The sequence below is a fragment of the Penaeus monodon genome, chromosome 39, assembly GCF_015228065.2.
Source record: "Penaeus monodon isolate SGIC_2016 chromosome 39, NSTDA_Pmon_1, whole genome shotgun sequence".
NCBI classification, from domain to species: Eukaryota; Metazoa; Arthropoda; class Malacostraca; order Decapoda; family Penaeidae; genus Penaeus; species Penaeus monodon.
Genome location: NC_051424.1, coordinates 30,625,390 through 30,645,674, shown reverse-complemented (window position 1 = coordinate 30,645,674; position 20,285 = coordinate 30,625,390). Strand labels below are relative to the sequence as shown.

The 20,285-nt window shown below is 37.8% G+C and overlaps 1 protein-coding gene across 1 annotated transcript in view; it reads right to left on the bottom strand.

Moving 5' to 3' along the window:
* Window positions 1-271: 271 nt before the first annotated feature.
* The window catches only part of LOC119597616 (inositol polyphosphate-4-phosphatase type I A-like), a gene marked incomplete at its 5' end in the record, with an annotated part of 70,435 nt that continues 50,421 nt past the window's right edge, over window positions 272-20,285 (bottom strand). Inside the window, 17 exon segments of the mRNA XM_037947208.1 lie at window positions 272-1,788; window positions 2,270-2,405; window positions 2,757-2,888; window positions 3,226-3,352; window positions 6,154-6,289; window positions 6,779-6,955; window positions 7,374-7,498; window positions 7,755-9,206; window positions 9,500-9,692; window positions 9,975-10,158; window positions 10,489-10,655; window positions 10,832-11,049; window positions 11,450-11,614; window positions 12,379-12,519; window positions 13,419-13,573; window positions 15,395-15,424; window positions 19,216-19,306. Coding sequence (XP_037803136.1) covers window positions 1,656-1,788; window positions 2,270-2,405; window positions 2,757-2,888; window positions 3,226-3,352; window positions 6,154-6,289; window positions 6,779-6,955; window positions 7,374-7,498; window positions 7,755-9,206; window positions 9,500-9,692; window positions 9,975-10,158; window positions 10,489-10,655; window positions 10,832-11,049; window positions 11,450-11,614; window positions 12,379-12,519; window positions 13,419-13,573; window positions 15,395-15,424; window positions 19,216-19,306 — 3,762 coding nt within the window. The 3' untranslated portion in view covers window positions 272-1,655.

Sequence of the window (20,285 nt, the reverse complement as noted above, 5' to 3'; positions counted from 1 at the left end):
GCATGTAACTACCCTGATGATAATACAAAGTAGAAGTAGTTGTAAATAATTATAATAATAATAATGATAATAATAATAATAATAATAATAATTACATCATATGAACATCAGTCCTTGCATAACAACTATCAACACATTGCAAGATGCACTCCTTTTATATTCAACAGTACATTATCCAAAAAGTTGTATATTCTCTCTGATACAGGCAACCTTCATAATAATTAATTAAAAATATTTCACTTCAAAGCCCCTTACCCACTGCTGTTTCAAATCTTTATCATCTTAGGCTAAAAATCTCACGTCACCAAGTAAAAAATAAATATTTTTCCAATGTAACACAACCTACATCAAATATAGGTATTCAGCATTAAGTATACATGAATTAAACATCATTTACTTACACACAAGGAAAGGAATGTTCTGATAAAAAAAAGAAAAAGAAAAGAAAAGAATAAACAAAAATATATAGTCATGCACACACCAACAACGCACATGGGAGAAAGTTATGAACGTGAAAATTTCTAAAATACATTTTATGCTTTATCTGATTTTAATAGTGAAAATTCATGTACAATCTTGCCATGCAAACTAACGATAAATCATGAAATGATATGCAGTTGAAAATAATAATAATAATTCATGTTCTTATTTCCCTCTATCAATCATCAAAAACACTGGAACTAAATTACTAACGGAAATGTTAAATGCCAAATTCTAAGTATTTTATTTTCATTCTCAAAAACCACATATAGGTATAACTACATATCAACAATTTGTATATCACAAAAGAATATATAAATTCTCTCTGATTTTCTGTCTGTCTGTCTGTCTGTCTGTCTGTCTGTCTGTCTGTCTGTCTGTCTGTCTGTCTGTCTGTCTGTCTGTCTGTCTGTCTGTCTGTCTGTCTGTCTGTCTGTCTGTCTGTCTGTCTCTTTCATATACAGACAAGCATCATGTGAATAATGGCATTCATGAGCAAATTCAAAGACAAATAAAACTACTGAAATGCTTTTGTTCTTTCCAATTCAAGAAAGAAGAAAAAAAAAAGAAGCAATAATGATAATAATAATAATAATAATAATAATAATAATAATAATAATAATAATAATAATAATATTAATAATAACTATTATTATATTAACATATTAATAAAAATAATAAAGATAGTAGCTAATATAGCTTTCAAAATGAACTTCAAATTACTTATATCTATATACTATTGAGCTTATAATCCCACAACAAGTGTTTTATCGATGACCAGTTCACCCAAGAGAAAAAACAAACAAACTGATAAATGAATCCACAAGTCTCCCATATTTGATCAAGACCAGAACATTCCTACCACAACAAGTCCACATAAAAAATAAATCAAAGATTATCTCCTTTCCTTGCTATACTCTCCATTTGCATTCACTCTCTCCCTGTTTCTCTGTCTGTATGTCTCTATATTCAGCAAAATGAGCCAGCCTCATTTCTCCGTCCATCAATTCTTTTCTTCTGTTCACCACATCTAAATCAATGTATTTGATATCTCTATGTCTCTCATGAAATCACATGCCAACTGGTCTTCCTCTACCCCATTCAATCTTTCTGTTTCTTGTTGAATCAAACCACTGTCTTTGTTTATCAAATTTCTACCATCTTCATCTCTTTCTTTATGTCTGTGCTGATCCGTATGTCCCAGGAGGAGGCTGGTACTGGCGGGGGAACATCTTAAGCTGCACTGTCGAGAAGGCGTACTTGCGTGCACCAATGTTCTTCTGGCAGTTCTCCAGCCGTGTCCCCTCGCTGCAATGGAGAGTATGAGGGGGATTAAGAACAGGGAGCAAAACAAGAGTGATAAAAACGAGGGACAATCATAAGGGAGAAAGAGAGTGACTTGAGACAGAGGGGGGAAAACACAAAGAATGGGGTAATAGGTTTGAAAAAAAGAAAATATGAGAGAATGGGGGAGAAAAGAAGAGACTGAGAAAATGATGGAGGGGGAGGAGGAGGTGGAGGAAGAAGAAGAAGAAGAAGAAGAAGAAGAAGAAGAAGAAGAAGAAGAAGAAGAAGAAGAAGAAGAAGAAGAAGAAGAAGAAGAAGAAGAAAAAAAAGAAGAGAAGAAGGAGGAGAAAATAGAATAAAAAAACAGTAAAGGGAGAAGAGGAGATGGAAGTGATAAAGCAGAAAGAAGCAGAGGAGGAGGAAAAATCAGCGAAGAGGTGCCAAAGGATAAGAAGGATGAAAAGAGAAAGATCCTACCCAAATACCCAAATACCCAAATTACCTTCTCATACAGTTAAGCGCTCTCTGGAACTCCGTCTCTGACAAATCATACTCCGCTGCTAGAATGTTTGCTTGCTCAAGAGTCACACTCATTCCCGTGCGGTCCTTTCCACTCTTGCATGAGGTGAAGCGAAGCCCTGTCAGGCAGAAAGGATGTTGAAGAAAATTCTGAAGATCACACAAACGTAAATAAATACGAATGATATAAATACAAGATCCATCTTGGATATGCTATAGCTGGACATTAGTAAATGCCTTATACTGAAATGAATACAATGACAGGTACTTCCACATCTTCAACACCTCTATAATATCCACAACCCAATATTCCAAGTCATCAACTTCAACAATCAAAATATACACTCTTTAAAAAATAGTAATTGAAACAAGTCAAAATCCTCTTCATATCCTAAAAAAAAAAAAAAAAAATAGTAATTGAAAACCAAGTCCAATCCTCTTCACATCCTAAATGCAAATCACCAACATACCTGCCATGGCTCTACAGCACTGTGCCGCTAAGACCAGTACATTAGGGTTTTTGCTATGCTGCGACTGCACTTCCAAGCCCAGTTTATCAATAAGGTCCACAAGGGGCACATCACTGCCCATCGAGGGAACTCCTGAAACGATCATTACAAAATTAATGTCGACATTCATCCCCAAAGAAGCAGGATTTTTGGCACTTAAAGAAATAATAATAAATGAATAAATACTATATTTCTTTTTTTGCTATTTCCAGTACTCTATTTTCCCTTACCTTTTTTTTTTTCTCCCTTCTTTTTCTTGAATCATAAGAAATTTCCTATATATTTTAGAATTACCTGTAAACTTTTCATGATTACAATATGATATATAATGGCAAACTTTCACAAATAATACAATATTCAAATACAGGGAAAATCAATGTGAAGAGAAGCCATTTAAAAGACAATTTCATCCTACTCTAATCCAACTCACTTCTACTGTTCTCCTGTGGTAGCGGAAGCTTCTTGAAACGGTGATAGTACTGCGACAGTCGTTCAAAGCTGTCCTGGTTGTTCCTTGTCTGAGGGCCATCTGTACCCAATTTCTCTGCCAACGTGGCCTGTAAATAATCAGATTGTAAGGTCTTCTCCTTTCATTTTTTTTTGTTCCCCAGCCAAAATTTACATAAAGAGTATAACAGCTGTAAATCTCCTTTGCTCATGACATTGTGGCTGGTGTAGCTTGGACAAAATGAAATGGAACAAACAATCATAAGATCATGAATTATATGCCAACCAATTTTCCAGTGCAAACTTACTCTAAGGTGTTCTTAGTATGTACCTTGTTTTCACTTCGTTTCACTACCATAATCTCCAATTTTTTTTATTTTTTTTTTTCCTTTCAGCTTTCAAATCAACAAGCAGTAAAAATACACAGCTACAATGTCACATCTGAAGGAAACAACAGTGCATTAAGAGTAAGCAATATCAATTACAGAGAGAGGAACCACTTTACAATACTGTGAGAATACTCATCTACCTCATTCTGCCTTGTACATTTCATTTTGCTTGTGATGTTAACAACAAGCTCCAATCATTGATTATACTACTTGTAGGAAAAATGTACAAAGCAAAATGAAATTGTGTCTTAAATCATCATACACTGGACCAAATAATTCCCTCAGTGCTTCATACAATGAAAATACATATTGCTTTGCAATATGAATTTGTGCGATGGTTTCAGAAAAAGAGTGATGATCTCGCAAGAAATCATACTGCATAAGGAAACACACTCTTGTTAACTGTGGCTTGTCACTTTTCATACCAATCTTTTGCTGTCATTGAAAGCACCTTGAATTCCAGAGGCTAAAGAGTTACGCAGTTTACTTGTAATCTGAAAAATAAATCCATAGTCCATTCAGTCATATGACTAAAGTCACATAATTCAAAGTCATGAGTTCATAGCATAGCAATAGTGTCTGGTGTAAGGAAGACCCATCAACTGCTTAACTTCCTGCGGGTCAGGACAAGTAACCCTAGTTACAAGCAAACAGAAATTCACAGAAACACCTGAAAAATGAATCTGGGAATGTCTCAAATCAGCTATGTTCTTTATCAGATCCTGAAGATGACCTAACCTTTGTGATCTCTGCACAGTTAAAACCATTATGCAAATTCACAGCATTACACACACCATCTGTCCAGGAATTAAAAATGGGCTTCCTTCAAATGTCTGTGGTTTACAAACTGGATATGAATGACAGATTTCTAAGGAGAGCACGAAAAACTGGCAAAAATAAACATAATTTTCTTCACAAAATTGTACACCGAGTTCAAAGTGGATACTTACTCTCAATATTCTGAATTTCAAATAATGAGACTTGCATTAGCATTACCACATGACTATTCTTTACATGAGAGTTCAAGTGATAATATAATTAATTTCTTTACTGTACTGAAAGTGATTTCCATGTCACAGTTTGAAAGGAACTGAAAAAAGAAGAAAAAAAAAAAAAGAAAAACAAGAAGCAGAGTCAAGCAAGATTAACTGAAAAGTATAAAGAAGAAAAAGAAGTAGATAACAATGAAGAAGAAAAAGGGGTGTAAATCAAGAGAAGGAGGAGGAGGAGGAGGAGGAGGAGGAGGAGGAGGAGGAGGAGGAGGAGAGAGGAGGAGGAGGAAAGGAGGAGGAGGAGGAGGAAAAGAAAGAGGAGGAGGAGGAGGAAAAGAAAGAAGGGAGGAGAAGAGAAGAGGAGAAGAAAGGAGGAAAGAAAGAGGAGAGAGAGGAAAAGAAAGAGGAGGAGGAGGAGGAAAGAGAGAGGAGGAGGAGAAAAGAAGGAAAGGAGAAGGAAGAAGGAGGAGGGAAAAGGAAGAGGAGAGGAGAAAGGAGGAGGGAAAAGGAGAAGGAGAAAGGAGAGGAGAAGGAGAAGGAAAGGGAGGAGGAAAAGGAGAAAGAGAGAGGAAAGAAGAGAGAAGAAGAAGAGAAGAAAGAAGAAGAAAGAAGAAGAAGAAGAAGAAGAAGAGAAAGAAAGGTAAGAAGAAGAGAGAAGGAGAAGAGGGGAGGAAAGGAGAAAGAGAAAAAAGAGGGGAGAGAGGAGGAGGGGGGGGGGGGAAGGAGAAGGAGAAGGAGAAGTGAGAGAAGGAGGAGAGGAGGAGGAGGAAAAAGAGGAAGAGGAAGAGGAAGAGGAAGAGGAAAAGGAAGAAGAAGAAGAAGAAGAAGAGAAAAAGGCAATAACAGTAAGATGTAAAGTTACACCTGCACAGATCTACACAATTATAAAATATGAGAATGATCTAGTACAGGCATTCAATTCATAACTTGCAACATGAGAACATCACTTCAAAATATAATAACAGTAGTAATATTAACAATAACAACTATAATAGTGATAACATTAAATCCTATGATTAGACCTTCAATCAGAGCTCCAACCTTCTCAATAATGGCTACTTAATGATATCACAAATAATATTTACACTGACCAATCAATTTTAAAAATTAAACCAAGCAATCCACACAAACCAGGAATATTACCTTCTCATTAACTTCGATTTCAAAAACCCCATTACTACTTCCTTGTAGTAATGAGACATAACCCACATTATTTAGTCAAATAATTACTTTTTTACTGAGGTTCAAAACACTCAGGTCATACCCCCTCAAAATTATCATATGACTGCTATTACTCACCTTGTCAATACTAGCTTCGAAAAGAAAAGAAAGAAAAGAAAAAGAAAAGAAAGAAAAAAAAAAATCTGTAATCATCATTTGTACTGATCTCAATGAAAAAAAAACAAAAAAACTCAAGCAATAAAATCCTTTCAAATACATAAATGAGACACCCCAGCCACTTGACACAAACGGAACCTCCTTGACCTTCCTTCTTTTCTACCTCAATCACCACTCAAGCGGTATTCTCACCTTCTCATTAATACCAATGTTGAAGAGTACGGGCGTGACGCAGAAAGTAGGGGGGTCGTTGGGTTGCTGGGAGTTGGTCGTTGGCATGAGACTCAACACGTGCTCGGGGACAGGGAGCACAACTCGGAGCCCACACCTGAGGGGCAAGAGAAGGGAGAGGCTGTAAGAAGTGGGACGTGGCACTCACACGTTAGATGATAGAAAAGAGAGGGAAGGGGAAGAAAAGAAGGAGAAAGGGAGGAGAGAGGGAAAAGAAGAAGAAGGAGTAGAGAGAGAGGGAGGAGAGGGAGAGGAAGGAAAGAGAGAAAGAAAGAGAGGGAGAAGGAAAGAGAGAAAGGAGAGGGAGAGGGAGATTAGGAAGGAAAGAGGGTAGCCCAGAAAAAGAGAGAAAAAGAAGAGGGGGGGGGGGGCAGAGGGGATGAAAGGCTGAGGAACAGGAATAGAAACAGGAGAAGAAAGAGAGAATGGGAGAGAAACAGAAAGATAGAGAGTGGGATCGGATGATGGAGAGTGAGGAGAGGGAGAGGGAAATGGTGAGTGAGAAGAGGGAGAGGGAAATGGAGAGGGAGAGAAAAGGATAAAGAGCATGAGATTATTGATAAAAAAAATCCAAATTCCTGCACACCTGTTCCCTGAGATGCAAGGCGTGGGCAGCTCATATGTGGCCGGGGGCGGTGCTGCACCTTCACTCCGTGTGCGTCCGTTGCTGCCCTGCGCGCCCCCTGACGGCACCATCACAAACTCCACAGCGCCAATATCCTCCACTGCTACCACCATGTCACTCAGCATTACCAAGTCGTTCCTGTGACGTTAAGGAGGGATTTTAGATAATGACTGTCAGGAAGAGAAGTGCTCTTTATCTCATAAAGATAAGTGGCAATAACCAGATACAAGTTTTATTTATCAAGTGTCAGTAATTGTTATGCTTTTCATTTTACCATGCTTTTTTCATGTATATCAAGTAAATTATTCAAAATGATGGATATATATGATATCAGAATCATTACTTTTGTGCTATATTGTATAATTGATTAAAACCACTGAAACACAAGATAAAGAAATATGGAGTGTTATAAGAAAAATCTAAAAATAAAACCCATTATTTTGCTTTCAATGATTATTCCTACATAAACAAAATGACATTCAGCATCTCTTGCTCCATCCCCCAACACACAAAAGGGTCTGAGTATTGGGGGAAAAAATGCCTCCCCCAAACATACCCATGGCAAGACACGAGGCATTCAAACTCTGCGAGCGGCCCAAGGTGAGCGAGGACGGTGATGAAAAGCGGATCAGCCTTTCTGCACCACAGCCTTGTCATCAGCCCCGTCACTAGAGAAGTCAACTGAAAAGAGGATGTCCTTTTTCTACAGAAGAACCAATGGCATCTCAGTTATGTGGAAGCTTCTTGCTTTCTCAGTTATGTAGTAAAATGATGCATTGCTATCTCAGTTATAATGATCTGATTCTTAAATTTCATAGAAGGTGCTTCATGTATTCCAAGATCCAAGATGCACTTATACATACACAAACACATAAGAATAAATACAGAAAATACAAATGAGATCTAAATGAGGAAAAAAGTTTAGGGAGCAACTGACCGCTTGTGAGAAGCAGATGTCTCTTCTGTACTTGATCATGTGTGCTTGCTGAGCCGCCTCTGGGGTCTGCTGCAAACGGAACACACTGTGAACCAGGCGTGCTGTGCGCATCAGGCCATCCATTGCCTGCCGCAGTTTCTTCATGCTAGGCCGTACTTCTCCCACCCAGTCGACCGCCTCTTGATTGTCTGTGTCATTTTCTTTGGTGTGATTGCCATTTGTCGTGATAATTACTGGGGCCTGTTTGCTCTCCTCCCTGCTCCCCATTTTCCCAGTGTTATGTACATTATGTTTGTTTACATCAAGTGCATCCTTTGTGCCAGTGTTCTCTATATGTTCTGAGATTCCGACATTTGGCTTGTCCCCTGATTGTCCTTCATTTGTACTGGCCTCCTTCTCATTGCTCTCCCCTTTGATCTCCACTTCTCCAGAAGAACCCAGGTCCTCCAGACTCTGTTCCATGATTGACTCCAACTTCCCAGACTTCACACTAGTGATATCGCACGAGTACCGCGACTCAGTATTCTGACTGGCCTCATCTTTCTCTGGCCGCCGGACCTCAATTTTGTCCAGGGGCAGGAGATCCTCCCGCCGGTCTTCATCCACTGAAAGACCACCTTCGCTTATGCAGTCTGTCCTCTCCACTTCACTCGTCACACGCTCCAGCCCAATGCCACTATCCTCCTCACATGGTGACACATCAGGTGTCGCTGAGCATGAAGAGCGCTGGCTCTCATTCGTCCTGGAGGCACCAACACTTGAAGACCTCCCTGATGCCTGGCTAGAGTCTGACCCGACTGATGACGAAATGACAGCCTGGCTCTGGGCAGTTGATTGTGGGTTTGAGCTGATGTTCTGTGATTCACTTACTTTGAGTCGGCTCTTACTTGGACTGGATTTCTCAGTAGGTGTGTTATTTGCTCCAACATCCTTCTGCCTCACATCGCTGTCCCTGCCTTGCCCCACTTGCTGCCCATCACCCACTACCTCTCTGTTACCCCCATCCTGACACAAGTCCTTTGGACCACTGGCATTCGCCTTCCGCCCACAGAAACTCTTGATCTTGCTGGTCAGGCACATCACGCTTGCTTGTACATTCAGCTGGATCAGGTCCCATGGCTCTGGCTCATCGGTGGGCCTGTACACACTATTCTCATGGCTGTCCATGATGTCCACCTCTTTGGTTGTGATGACTAGCCCTTGACCTTTGGCTGCCTCACTAATCAAACAGTCTTTTCTGTTCCCTGTGGGCACTGTAGGGACATCCGGGGTCATCAGCTCTATGTCCAGGGCTGTCTCTGGGCTGAGGTACCCTGCAATGTTCTGTGAGGAATAGCAGCGCGTGGCCAGGGTTAAGATGCGTGATGGGTTCTGAGGGACGCGGATCTGGTCCAGGAACTCAAATGCCTCCTCCACCAGCGATGGCTCAATCACATTCAACAGAGACCGGGTCTAGAAGGAACCAAAAATTCAATAACAATTTATGTATTAGATTATGCTAAACCATCACTGAAGTAAGGTAATGCTTTCTTCTTTCTCATATTTCTTTTTTTTATTCATGAAAAACATACTGAATTCAGAATGAGAGAGAGAGAAAGAGAGAGAGAGAGAGAGAGAGAGAGAGAGAGAGAGAGAGAGAGAGAGAGAGAGAGAGAGAGAGAGAGAGAGAGAGAGAGAGAGAGAGAAGTGATGTCAATCACATCCTCTCCTCCCCCCCCCTTCATCCTTTCCACCCCTTATCGTACCTTCTCCTGCAACAAAGGCAGGACCTTGGTGAGGGTGACAGTGTCTTCCTGCCGCAGACAGACAAGCATAGAGCGCAGGAGAGTCGTCACGTCCTGCCGCAATTTCTTCACACCTTCTACTGCCGCCTCGCTTGCCCATGCCTTGTCTCCGCCACCTGGGGTCCTGCGGGAACTTTTGGCTTTCTGGAGCATACTGCCGATGGAATGAGAGGATAAATGAGAAATGAGCAGAAGACATAATAAATAGTAATAGATAGTAAAATAAATCAATGATTAACAATAATGATAAATAATAATAGTAGTGTGTGTGATATTGTAACATAATGGCAAATAATAACACGAAACTTTATCTATTTAAAATGATATATTTTCATCTGTGTGAATGAGTAATTGGGCAAGCACCTGAGTAAACCCAATGAAGAAATAAACCAATGACCCTAGGAAAAGTCCAACCAAGACTGAGCATCCTACTCACTTGACTAAACCTCCATTCTTATATCCATGAGAGTGGGCACTAAAGACCCCGACGGTAATGACATCGTAGAATCCTGAGCGGCGCAGGGACTCGTTCTGCGCCCATAGCCTCTGGAGGTGGAGGTTGACAGGTGCCATTTCGATTGATGACTCGTATTTGCTGCTACTCTTCTTAAAGCTTGAACCTACAAGGGTGGGGGATGGGGAACGGTTGGGAGATGTTATTGTTTAAGTTTGTCTGTAATCACTCTGATATAACTTTATTTCAATGCAACTAGATATTATTCTAACACTGTTTAATGGGATCTTTTCTGAAAGGGCAGAGATGGGATGTACAAATATGATTGGAATAGTTTTATTTCAACTTCCACCTGGTAGTTCTTAACCCTTCCATCAAGTGCAAGATGCGCCGACAACCCTCCTGTACTCCTAGACTCTAAGCCTTTCAAACCACTTACACCTCTTAGCCCTCCCTCCGCCCCTGCACACCCAGACCCCCCCCTTTCTCCAATTACCAGAATGTGCCGCTACATCGAGGGTGTCCAGGGCCATGTTGTAGATGTTGATGAGTGTGACGTGTTGGTTGAGGAGTGCCATCTGCCTGGTGTGCCACTGGTCAGAGAGGTCACCCAACGATGACAGCTCCTCCTGCCACCGGCGCTCCTCTGAAATCCACAGCCGCCTGAAGAAAAGAGTGTGAGAGAGAAGGATAAGACTCCGTTGGCAACATATCTATATCGCAAACACATGAAAACTTACAACAGTTACAATTTTACTGTATAGTTATCATTATCATTATCATAATACAAAATATAAATTATACAAAATAAAAGGAATAAAAAAAAACACAAGACTGACAGCAACTGCTGTGGGAACGTGAAGCAGTATCTGCTCTCAGCCATGACTTCCAGCACAGCAATGTCCCCCCCAAGGCCCGAGTGGAAACGGAAGGTGGCCATCGAGGGGTTGTCATAGAGCAGGCTAAGGTGGCCTTGTGTTGGGTGGCGTGTCTTGGAGCTCAGGCGTGGAGGAAGAGATTGGGTCCGCCGGTGGCATGCCACCACAGGTAAGGGGGCCTGGGGAAGAGCGGTAAGAATGTTAACTTGACACTACATAGTGAATATCATACAGAAGGAGATGGAAAGGGATTTTTTTTTCTTTCATATAACTAAAATATTACTCCCCAAAAGAAAGATATATAATTCAAGACCTACCACATTTATCTATCCTGCCCACAAAAGAAAAGAAAAGAAAAAAGAAAAAAAAGAAAAAAAGAAAAAAGAAAATATATATATATACACACATAGATGTATACATATATATATATATATATATATATATATATATATATATATATATATATATCACAAATAGAAAGAAAAAAAGTTTAAAAATATATATATATCACCAAGCCTTCTCTCTAACATCATCCCACAAGTCAAGGAGCAAGAGGCCCACAAATACGAGACAACTCACGGGCTGGTGATGTGGAGTGGCATTGCTGGGAGTGTGGGAGTTGGGATCCACAGACTCTGCCTCGAGGGTCCAGGCTGTGATGGTGATGAAGCCCACGTTCCGCCCTAGAGGTGACTGGAGGCTCAGGCGAGATCGGCCTGTCTCGCGGAGTTCTCCAAGGCTCACCTGTCACGAATGGAAGGAGTTTGGAAGGTTATTTGAAAGAAATGAAAATCCTGCAGAAGGAGTTGTTAGATTTATTTAAAAAGTTTATATCATTTGCACCAAAAAAATGCAATTATCTTCTCTTAAATCATACTCTCCACTACAAAGTTACATTTTAGCAATAAATCAAACAGCAGATACAAATAGATCATGAGATCATGAGTCCTCACTATTGCACATCTGTCTCTGATCTAACAGAGCTTACATTTCACATCATCCAGTCACCTCAGATTTAAAGACTTAGTACAAAATATAGAAACACTAACATGAACATCCACCTTGCATGCTATTCCAAACATCTTCATCCCTACAGAGATTCATGAAATAACTTATTTTCATGCAAAAAATTGACCAATCCTATCAACAAACTGGCTTAACAAACAAAAAAAATTACCAATCCTATCAACAAACTGGCTAAACAAAAAACTGACCACTCCTATAAACAAACTAGCTAAACAAACAAAAAATTTGACTACTCCTATCAATAAAACTGGCTAAACAATAGATCTCAAGTAACCCAAATTCAAAGAAAACCCTATTAATACTTCAGCCCATGTAAAACACTCAACATAACTTACCCCTTGCAAGACGTAGCAAACAACGCAACCCAAGGAAGACGACTTGCCTCAACCCAACCCAAGCAAGACAACCAGAGCAACCTACCAAAAGTCCAGCCGAGCAAACCCAACAACCCGACTCACTGCAACCCAGTCAAGGCAACTCACAGTGGCTTGTCCGAGCTGCGTGCTTGTGTTGGTGACTCTCTCCCTGACATCGTAGACAGCCAGTCTCACTTGTGTGGTGGTGTCCAGGCCATCTGTTTTGCGGAAGCTCACGGTCGACAGGAAATTTGGATTGCTTGTTCTCTGTACAAAAAATAGTGGTGATAAAGATGGTAGTGGTGATAGCAGTGGAGGAGATGATGGTGGTGGTGGTGGTGATGATGATGAATGATGATGATGATGATGATGATGATGATGATGATGATGATGATGATGATGATGACAATGATGACGATAATGATGACGATGATGGATGATTGATGATTAATGATGATGATCATCATAAATAATTGTAATAACAAACACTGACAAATTCTGATGATGATCATGATAATAACAACACCTGATAAATAGAAAAGGTAGAGTCCAATCTTAAATTTTTAGTTCTTGTTTCTATGATAAAAACTTTTTTTTTTTTTTTTCTTAAATAGGGGGTGCAAGAAATAAAAAGGGATAATAATTTTTTTTTATTAAAAATGGAACCATAAGTTACATCTTTTCTAATCACTTCATAATTTCTACTAATAAATATGTACTACTAGCTTCATACAATATATTTCATTACATTGACTTAAATGCTATTTTCTATACTAATTTCTACTATAAAACCAATATCAAATATGTATGGACAAAAAATTATATCTAAAAAATAACCCCTAATACACACATACACATATACATACACATACATACACACACACATACACACACACAAGCACACATGCATGCACATACGCACACTCACACGTACACTAACACAAACACACACTAATGCAAATACAAACACATCCATACATATTAACACAAATAAACAAATAAATAAATGAAAAACAAAAATACAAACAACAGAAGTAAAAAAAAAAAAAAAAAAAATTCACACAAAAAAATAAACCTAAAAAAAACACACACAAAAAAAAAAAAAAACACAGACCACACAATCACACACATACACGACTTACCCAAACCACACACCCCAAACCCACCTCAATAACCTCCGTCTGCGCATACTGCAGCCAGCTCTTCTGTGGGGCATTGAGGACCTGCACTGTGACCCTTGGGGACGGGGGCTGTCCATCGCCGTCACACCGCAAGTTGTCACACGAGACTGAGATCTCCAAAAAGGGCGGCTCATTCACGTCTGGTAAGGACGCAGGGAGAGAAGAACGGAACGTAAAAAGAAACGAGAGGGGGAAAAAGAGGTGAGATTTTGGGTATATGTATACATATAGATAGATAAATATGAGTCAAAAACTATTGGTATTATATTTTCTCCTTTTTTTTTTATCTCATCATGCATGCAGCATGCAAAAGGCACTGCCAGGAAAGCATATCCGTTTCCCTAAGAATATTTTTATCAGTTATTTCTATCTTTTTCCTTCTCTCTTTCTCTCTTCCTGCTGTTTATTCTTCCTTTTTCTTCTTTTGCTTTGGTTTTGAGAACTTGACAAGTGAGAGGTATTTTTTACAAGACAGATCCTAATCTTGTATCAGTTGATCGTTCTTTTTGTTTGATTATTCTCTTTGGCCTTCCATGTATGGTTAATTAATTCAATTATAAACAAAGTTATCAAAAAAAAAAAAAAAAAAAAAGACAAAAGTACTTCCTAGACACGAGGTGCAATTGTTAAAGCAAATTTTCAAAGATCTAATCACCAACAAAAATTATGATAATCAAACAAACAAACAAACTAAAATAAGAACTGTAATCAAAACATTGTTAATAATAATAACTACATATACTTAAACATAATATTAACAGAACATACATAAGCTGTTAATTCTAAAGGTAACAAGCAGTTCTCTACACAGCACAAAATAACACTAAAAGCTATAACAAGCCTCAAGAGAACAAGGGTCTCATTTCAACACTGACAATAACTACATATTATAATCATGCACAGGGAATACTGATACTCTCTCTCTTTCTTCTCTATCTCTCTTTTTTATGCTTGCTCTCTCTCTCTCTCTCTCTCTCTCTTTCTTTCTCTCTTTCTCTCTCTCTCTTTCTTCTTTATCTCTCTTTTTTATGCTTGCTTGCTCTTTCTCTCTCTCTCTCTCTCTCTCTTTCTTCTCTCTTCTTTTCTTCCTCTTTCTCTTTCTTTCTCTTCTCTCTCTCTCTCTATTCTTCTTCTTCTTCTCTCTCTCTTTCTCTCTCTCTCTCTCTCTTTCTTCCTCTTCTCTCTCTCTCTCTCTTTCTCTCCTCTCTCTCTCTCTTCTCTCTCTCTCTCTCTTTCTTTCTCTCTCTTTCTTTCTCTCTATCTCTCTCTCTTTCTTTCTCTCTATCCTTTCTTTCTTTCTCTCTATCCTTTCTTTCTTTCTCTCTATCCTCTCTCTCTCTCTCTCTCTCTCTCTCTCTCTCTCTCTCTCTCTTCTCTCTCTCTCTCTCTCTTTCTCTCTCTCTCTCTCTTTCTTTCTCTATCTCTCTCTCTTTCTTTCTCTCTTCTCTCTCTTTCTTTCTCTCTATCTCTCTCTCTTTCTTCTCTCTCTCCTCTCTTTCTCTCTCTCTCTCTCTCTCTTTCTTTCTCTCTATCTCTCTCTCTTCTTCTCTCTCTCTATCTCTCTCTCTTTCTTTCTCTCTCTATCTCTCTCTTTCTTTCTCTCTATCTCTCTCTTTCTTTCTCTCTATCTCTCTCTCTTTCTTTCTCTCTATCTCTCTCATTTTTACTATCATTCACTCAATCTCACTCAATCTCACTCACTCATTCTCTTTCTCTTTTTTTTTATTCTCATTTATACTATCACTTTCATTCTCATTCTCATTCATACGACTCTCTCTCTCTCCTCCTCTCTTTTTTTTCTCTCTCTCTATCACTTCCTCTCTTTTTTTCGTTTTCTCCATCTCTCATTCAAAGAACAGGATAATACTTATGCAGCCAGCCATCATGCTTGCTCCAATAAGAGAGATGGTGTGTGGTGAGTGGTGGTGGTGGTGATATGTAGATAATGTTGGGCAACTAACCTACAGGAGAAGACTGCGTACTGTGCACACCTGTTAGGGATTATATGTTATCTAAGGTCATTTGGCAAGGTAAGGTCAAAGGGGGGGGTAAGGGGAGGGGCAGGGACAGGGAGCAGGATGCTGTTTGCGGATTGTTATTTCTTCTGTCTCTCCATCATTCCTCAATTTTTCCCCTCCCCTGTTTTCCTCTTTTTTTGGGGGGTTTGTTAAGAGCAGAAAACAAATTTTTGAGGGGGGTAAAAATTTAGTCTGATGAAGATTTATTTTTCTTTAGATTATCCTGGGCACAATCTTTGCAAGCTACTTTGAATACCAACTTTTTCATACTACTTGTCTTTAAGTAACAGGAAAAATCTGGCAAAAATTCTTTATCATAATCTAGACTCACTGAAGAGATATTTAAACATGGCCAAATCACATTATGCTAAAAACGGTGCCCTGTCTAAGTTATAGTTAAAGAATTGCACTCAGCACCACTCCACATTAAGACAGCTTAGGATTAAAAAAATATAAAAGTAAAAAAAAAAAAAGTATTTGCATAACTGCAGATATCTCAGAGGCAACAGAAAAGAAGGCATATAAAGGTTTCCATTACTCATAAATGATACAATGCTCAGGGCAAGACATTATGAGATATTACACAGTCCCTCGCAACAAGGTATGTGTGAGCCACAGATGTAGCTGCACATAGCCTCTTCAATACGTATTACCAATCTAACGATGTCATTTCTTATAAGGTGAAGCATTAACCTAGACAATGGTATGAGAAAAACTATATAAACAATATACAACTATATCCTAACATATCTTTTAAATAACTTTTAAAAAACTACAGTTTGCAAAGCACATTTATCCTTTTCCAATCCTCCCTAATGCCCCTCATCCCTTAAAGACAGAAAAGAAATGCGAGCCCACACAAGTCCTCAGCATTGTCTCGTTTATGGAAGTTAATCACCTGAGTGAGGCGGCCCCATGGTGGTGGCAAGGCCTATCAGAGATAGAAGCACATGACATTCAGCTACAGAATCCAGTCATAAAAAAGAAAATAATAACAATAAGTTGGGTCTGTTCAACAGTAAGGTACAAGAAAAATCAGCCGCCACAGATATTTACTCAGTCGTTTTATGGAAATTTGCTGTCTGTGTAAAGGCTGTTGAACTCCTACTCTTTAGTTTTTATAGATCTCTTTAAAACCATTTGGTAGTTGTTTTTTTACTGTTAATGTGATTTCCCTTTTTATATGATGTGTAGCAATAGAGGATATGTTCCCTTTTTGATACTGATATGATTTACACTTCCAGAATGAAAAATATAAGTGCTTGCATAAATTTGTGTGAGTGTGTGTGTGTGTGTGTGTGTGTGTGTGTGTGTGTGTGTGTGTGTGTGTGTGTGTGTGTGTGTGTGTGTGTGTGTGTGTGTGTGTGTGTGTGTGTGTGTGTGTGTGTGTCTGTGTGTGTGTGTCTGTGTGTGTGTGTCTGTGTGTGTATGTGTGTCTGTGTGTGTATGTGTGTCTGTGTGTGTGTATGGTCTATGTGTGTATGTGTGTGTGTGTTCTTGTGTGTGCATGTTTGTTCTCATGTATGCGTGTTTGTTCTTGTGTTTGCATGTGTGTTCTTGCGCGGGTGCAATGTGTGTTCTTACACTTTTCTCCATCTCTTCTTCTTCAATGTCAAGAAGAATCTACATCTTTTAATTCAATGCAAAAATAATAATTCATTTTCAACATAGTATATAACACATCTCTCAATAAATGAATTCATCCTATAAACTACGTAAAGCATAAATGGCATTTATTATTTGCACATTTGATGTTTCATACTTTGCACACACAAAAACACACACTTATTCATGTGTGTGTGTGTGTGTGTGTGTGTGTGTGTGTGTGTGTGTGTGTGTGTGTGTGTGTGGGTATGCGTGTGCATATGTGCGTGTGCATATGTGCGTGTGTATATGTGCATGTGTATATGTGCATGTGTATATGTGCTATATGAATGTGTGTGGTGTGTGTGTGTGGTGTGTTGCACGTGTGCGTGTGCGTGTGCGTGTGGGTGTGCGTGTGGGTGTGCATGTGCGTGTGCATATGTGCATGTGTATATGTGTGTATACGTGTGTACACGTGTGCATGTGCATGTGCGTATGCGTGTGCATGTGTGCGTATGCGTGTGTGTGTGTGTGGTTCGTTCTGAAGTCATTTAGCATGTTTGTCAAGATGTCCGTGGAGAAAATCTATTTACTCAAAATGCATGCCTTCTTTTCTGTACATGAGGGGAGGGGGTAAAAATTTTGAGCCACAATATTCTATTTCCACTATGCCAAAAGTGGGGTTAAAGAATGACGATAAAAAAAGTAAACAAGAAAGAGATAAAATAGAGGGGGGGGAGGCAAAAGGGGGGGGGGAGTACTGAACATGCACATTATCAAACTTCAAAAAAAATAAAAATAAAAAAAAAATAAAAAAAAAACTATCTGAATAATGATAATCAAGAAAGATATAAATGTTAAAATATCAATATACATTAATACAATTAAATACCAGTAAATTAGGTAGTGATCTGTATATTCTCTCATTTCAATAACTGACTGAAAAAAAGTTATTTGACAGCAAAAAGAAAGCCTTTAATTTAATCTATTGCAGTAAAATGTTATACGGCATTTCAATAGATCAGTGAATGCAAAAAATAAAAAGCTTTGGTGATGTTTAAGAAAAAATAAATAAATGCAACAGATAATTTGATACATTCAGCATGGTGCAAGGTCATGGGGGGAAAAAAATCAATTTATGAGTCACAAATAAGCCATCCTGAAAAATTATTTACCATAATAAAAAATATATATCTCAAAAATGTATAAGAATAGGTCTGAATGCACTTTCCTTGCATTACAGTCTTAGAAATAAATGTATGCAGGTATAGATTTTTTTTTTTTTTTAATGCGTATTCTTGTACTGAGAATAGTCTCATTCAATCAATTTTTCGTCTTTTCTCGTCTATCAAAATTGCTGTCTAATGCCTTCATTGGTTATATAATATTTATCTTGCTTTCTAGTTGTCAAAAGGCTGTTAATGGGCATTCACTTATTTAGAGATTGCTATGTGAGTATTTTGTGTCAACTGACCCTACAAAAAACAACTACTTTTCTAATGGAAATACCAATTATGGAAACTACAAACACTTAACTACAATCTAACATAGAAAAAATATAGATATATATATATATATATATGTAACTGTTAGTTCTCTTCAGTACTCTACATCCCTTCTAAATGTTATAACCCATCAACCTTTAATAACACCCAATATCCAGAACTATTAAGGTATTAGTAATGATTAGGGAGTTACATACAAGCTACAAATACCTCTGTACATATATATATATATATATATATAATTATTATATATATATTATATATATATATATATATATATAATATATATATAATATATATATATATATAATATATATATATAGTAATAATATATAATATATTATATAATATAAATATATAATATATATATATATATATATATAGACATATATATAAATATACATACAAATATATACATACATATACATATATATACATATATATATATATATATATATATATATATATATATATATATATATATATATATATATATATTATATAAAGGTGTATAATCACTCAATGACCTCCTCAAAGTCAAAATCTAAATGAACCATTACATCAAAATATTTCATAGCCAGAAACATCACACCTCTCCCCCTCTGATCTGACAATAACGCTTTTTCCCCGTTTCGCGCGGCAAGGGATAAATAAAAGTCACTGCGGACAACTGACCTAGAGTAACTCCCGTGCTGAGACGGTGGCGATGGATATCTGTGGGCAAGGAGGACTGCTTCGACGACACCTGTTGCTGGAGAGCCTCGACCTATGTGGGACGGAAGATGGAATAAGAAATAGAAAATAGAAAGGAGATAGAATGATGGTAGGGAAAGAGGTGCCACCAGAGAAACAATGTCTGATAAATTAAAATAGAGAACGACAAAGTGTGGATAGTGAAAACATTGAGTATGAATTAAATTAGAATTACTAGATTGTTGTGAATTTCCAGAGGGATGAAAGAGGCAGAGAGTGATGTGATGAAGATATATATATAATGCAGATACAGAAGAATGGAAAAAAAAAATGACAAAAAAAAAAAAAAAAATGTGTAAATATAAGTTTAAGGAGGAGGGAAGGAAAGTTGATGATGATGTGTTCTGACTAGAAATTACATTATAAACCCACTGAAAATACAGAAAAATTACAAAAAGGCTAACATTTTTAGAAAAGGTATGAATGAAAATATCTTCCGAATACAGATTATATTTAACCAGTTTCAAATATATCATCAGAGCTACACGTATGCCATAAATACCTGTATTTCTGACAAAAATATATTCAAAATTGGTAAAATACATCTCTTGTATTGAGGAGATATCCATTCTCAATCTCTGTTGCTACGAATGTTTCAATTACGCTATCTTGAGGAATCTTAATAGCCTCTGCATCATACAGGCAAATTCCATGAAGATTAAAAGAATAATGACTGGCAAGACATATATTAGAAAACGTCTGATTATAAAAAGCAGAGTAATGTAAATCGCAATAATAAAAGGGCTGATATTTCTCAGATTCACTAATATGCACATTATTTCTTGATAAATATTCCTTCATTATATGTTGAGTGACATCAGTTATTGTAAGACAACAAAGACCGTGGAAATTATAGCCAAAAAAAAAAAAAAAAGGGTGACAACTACCATCTTTATTTTCATTTTCCCAAAATTAAAAGAAATAACTGCATACATTGGAATAATAACTATAATAACTTAATTTATATTTTGGTTTGGATTAAATGAAAGAGG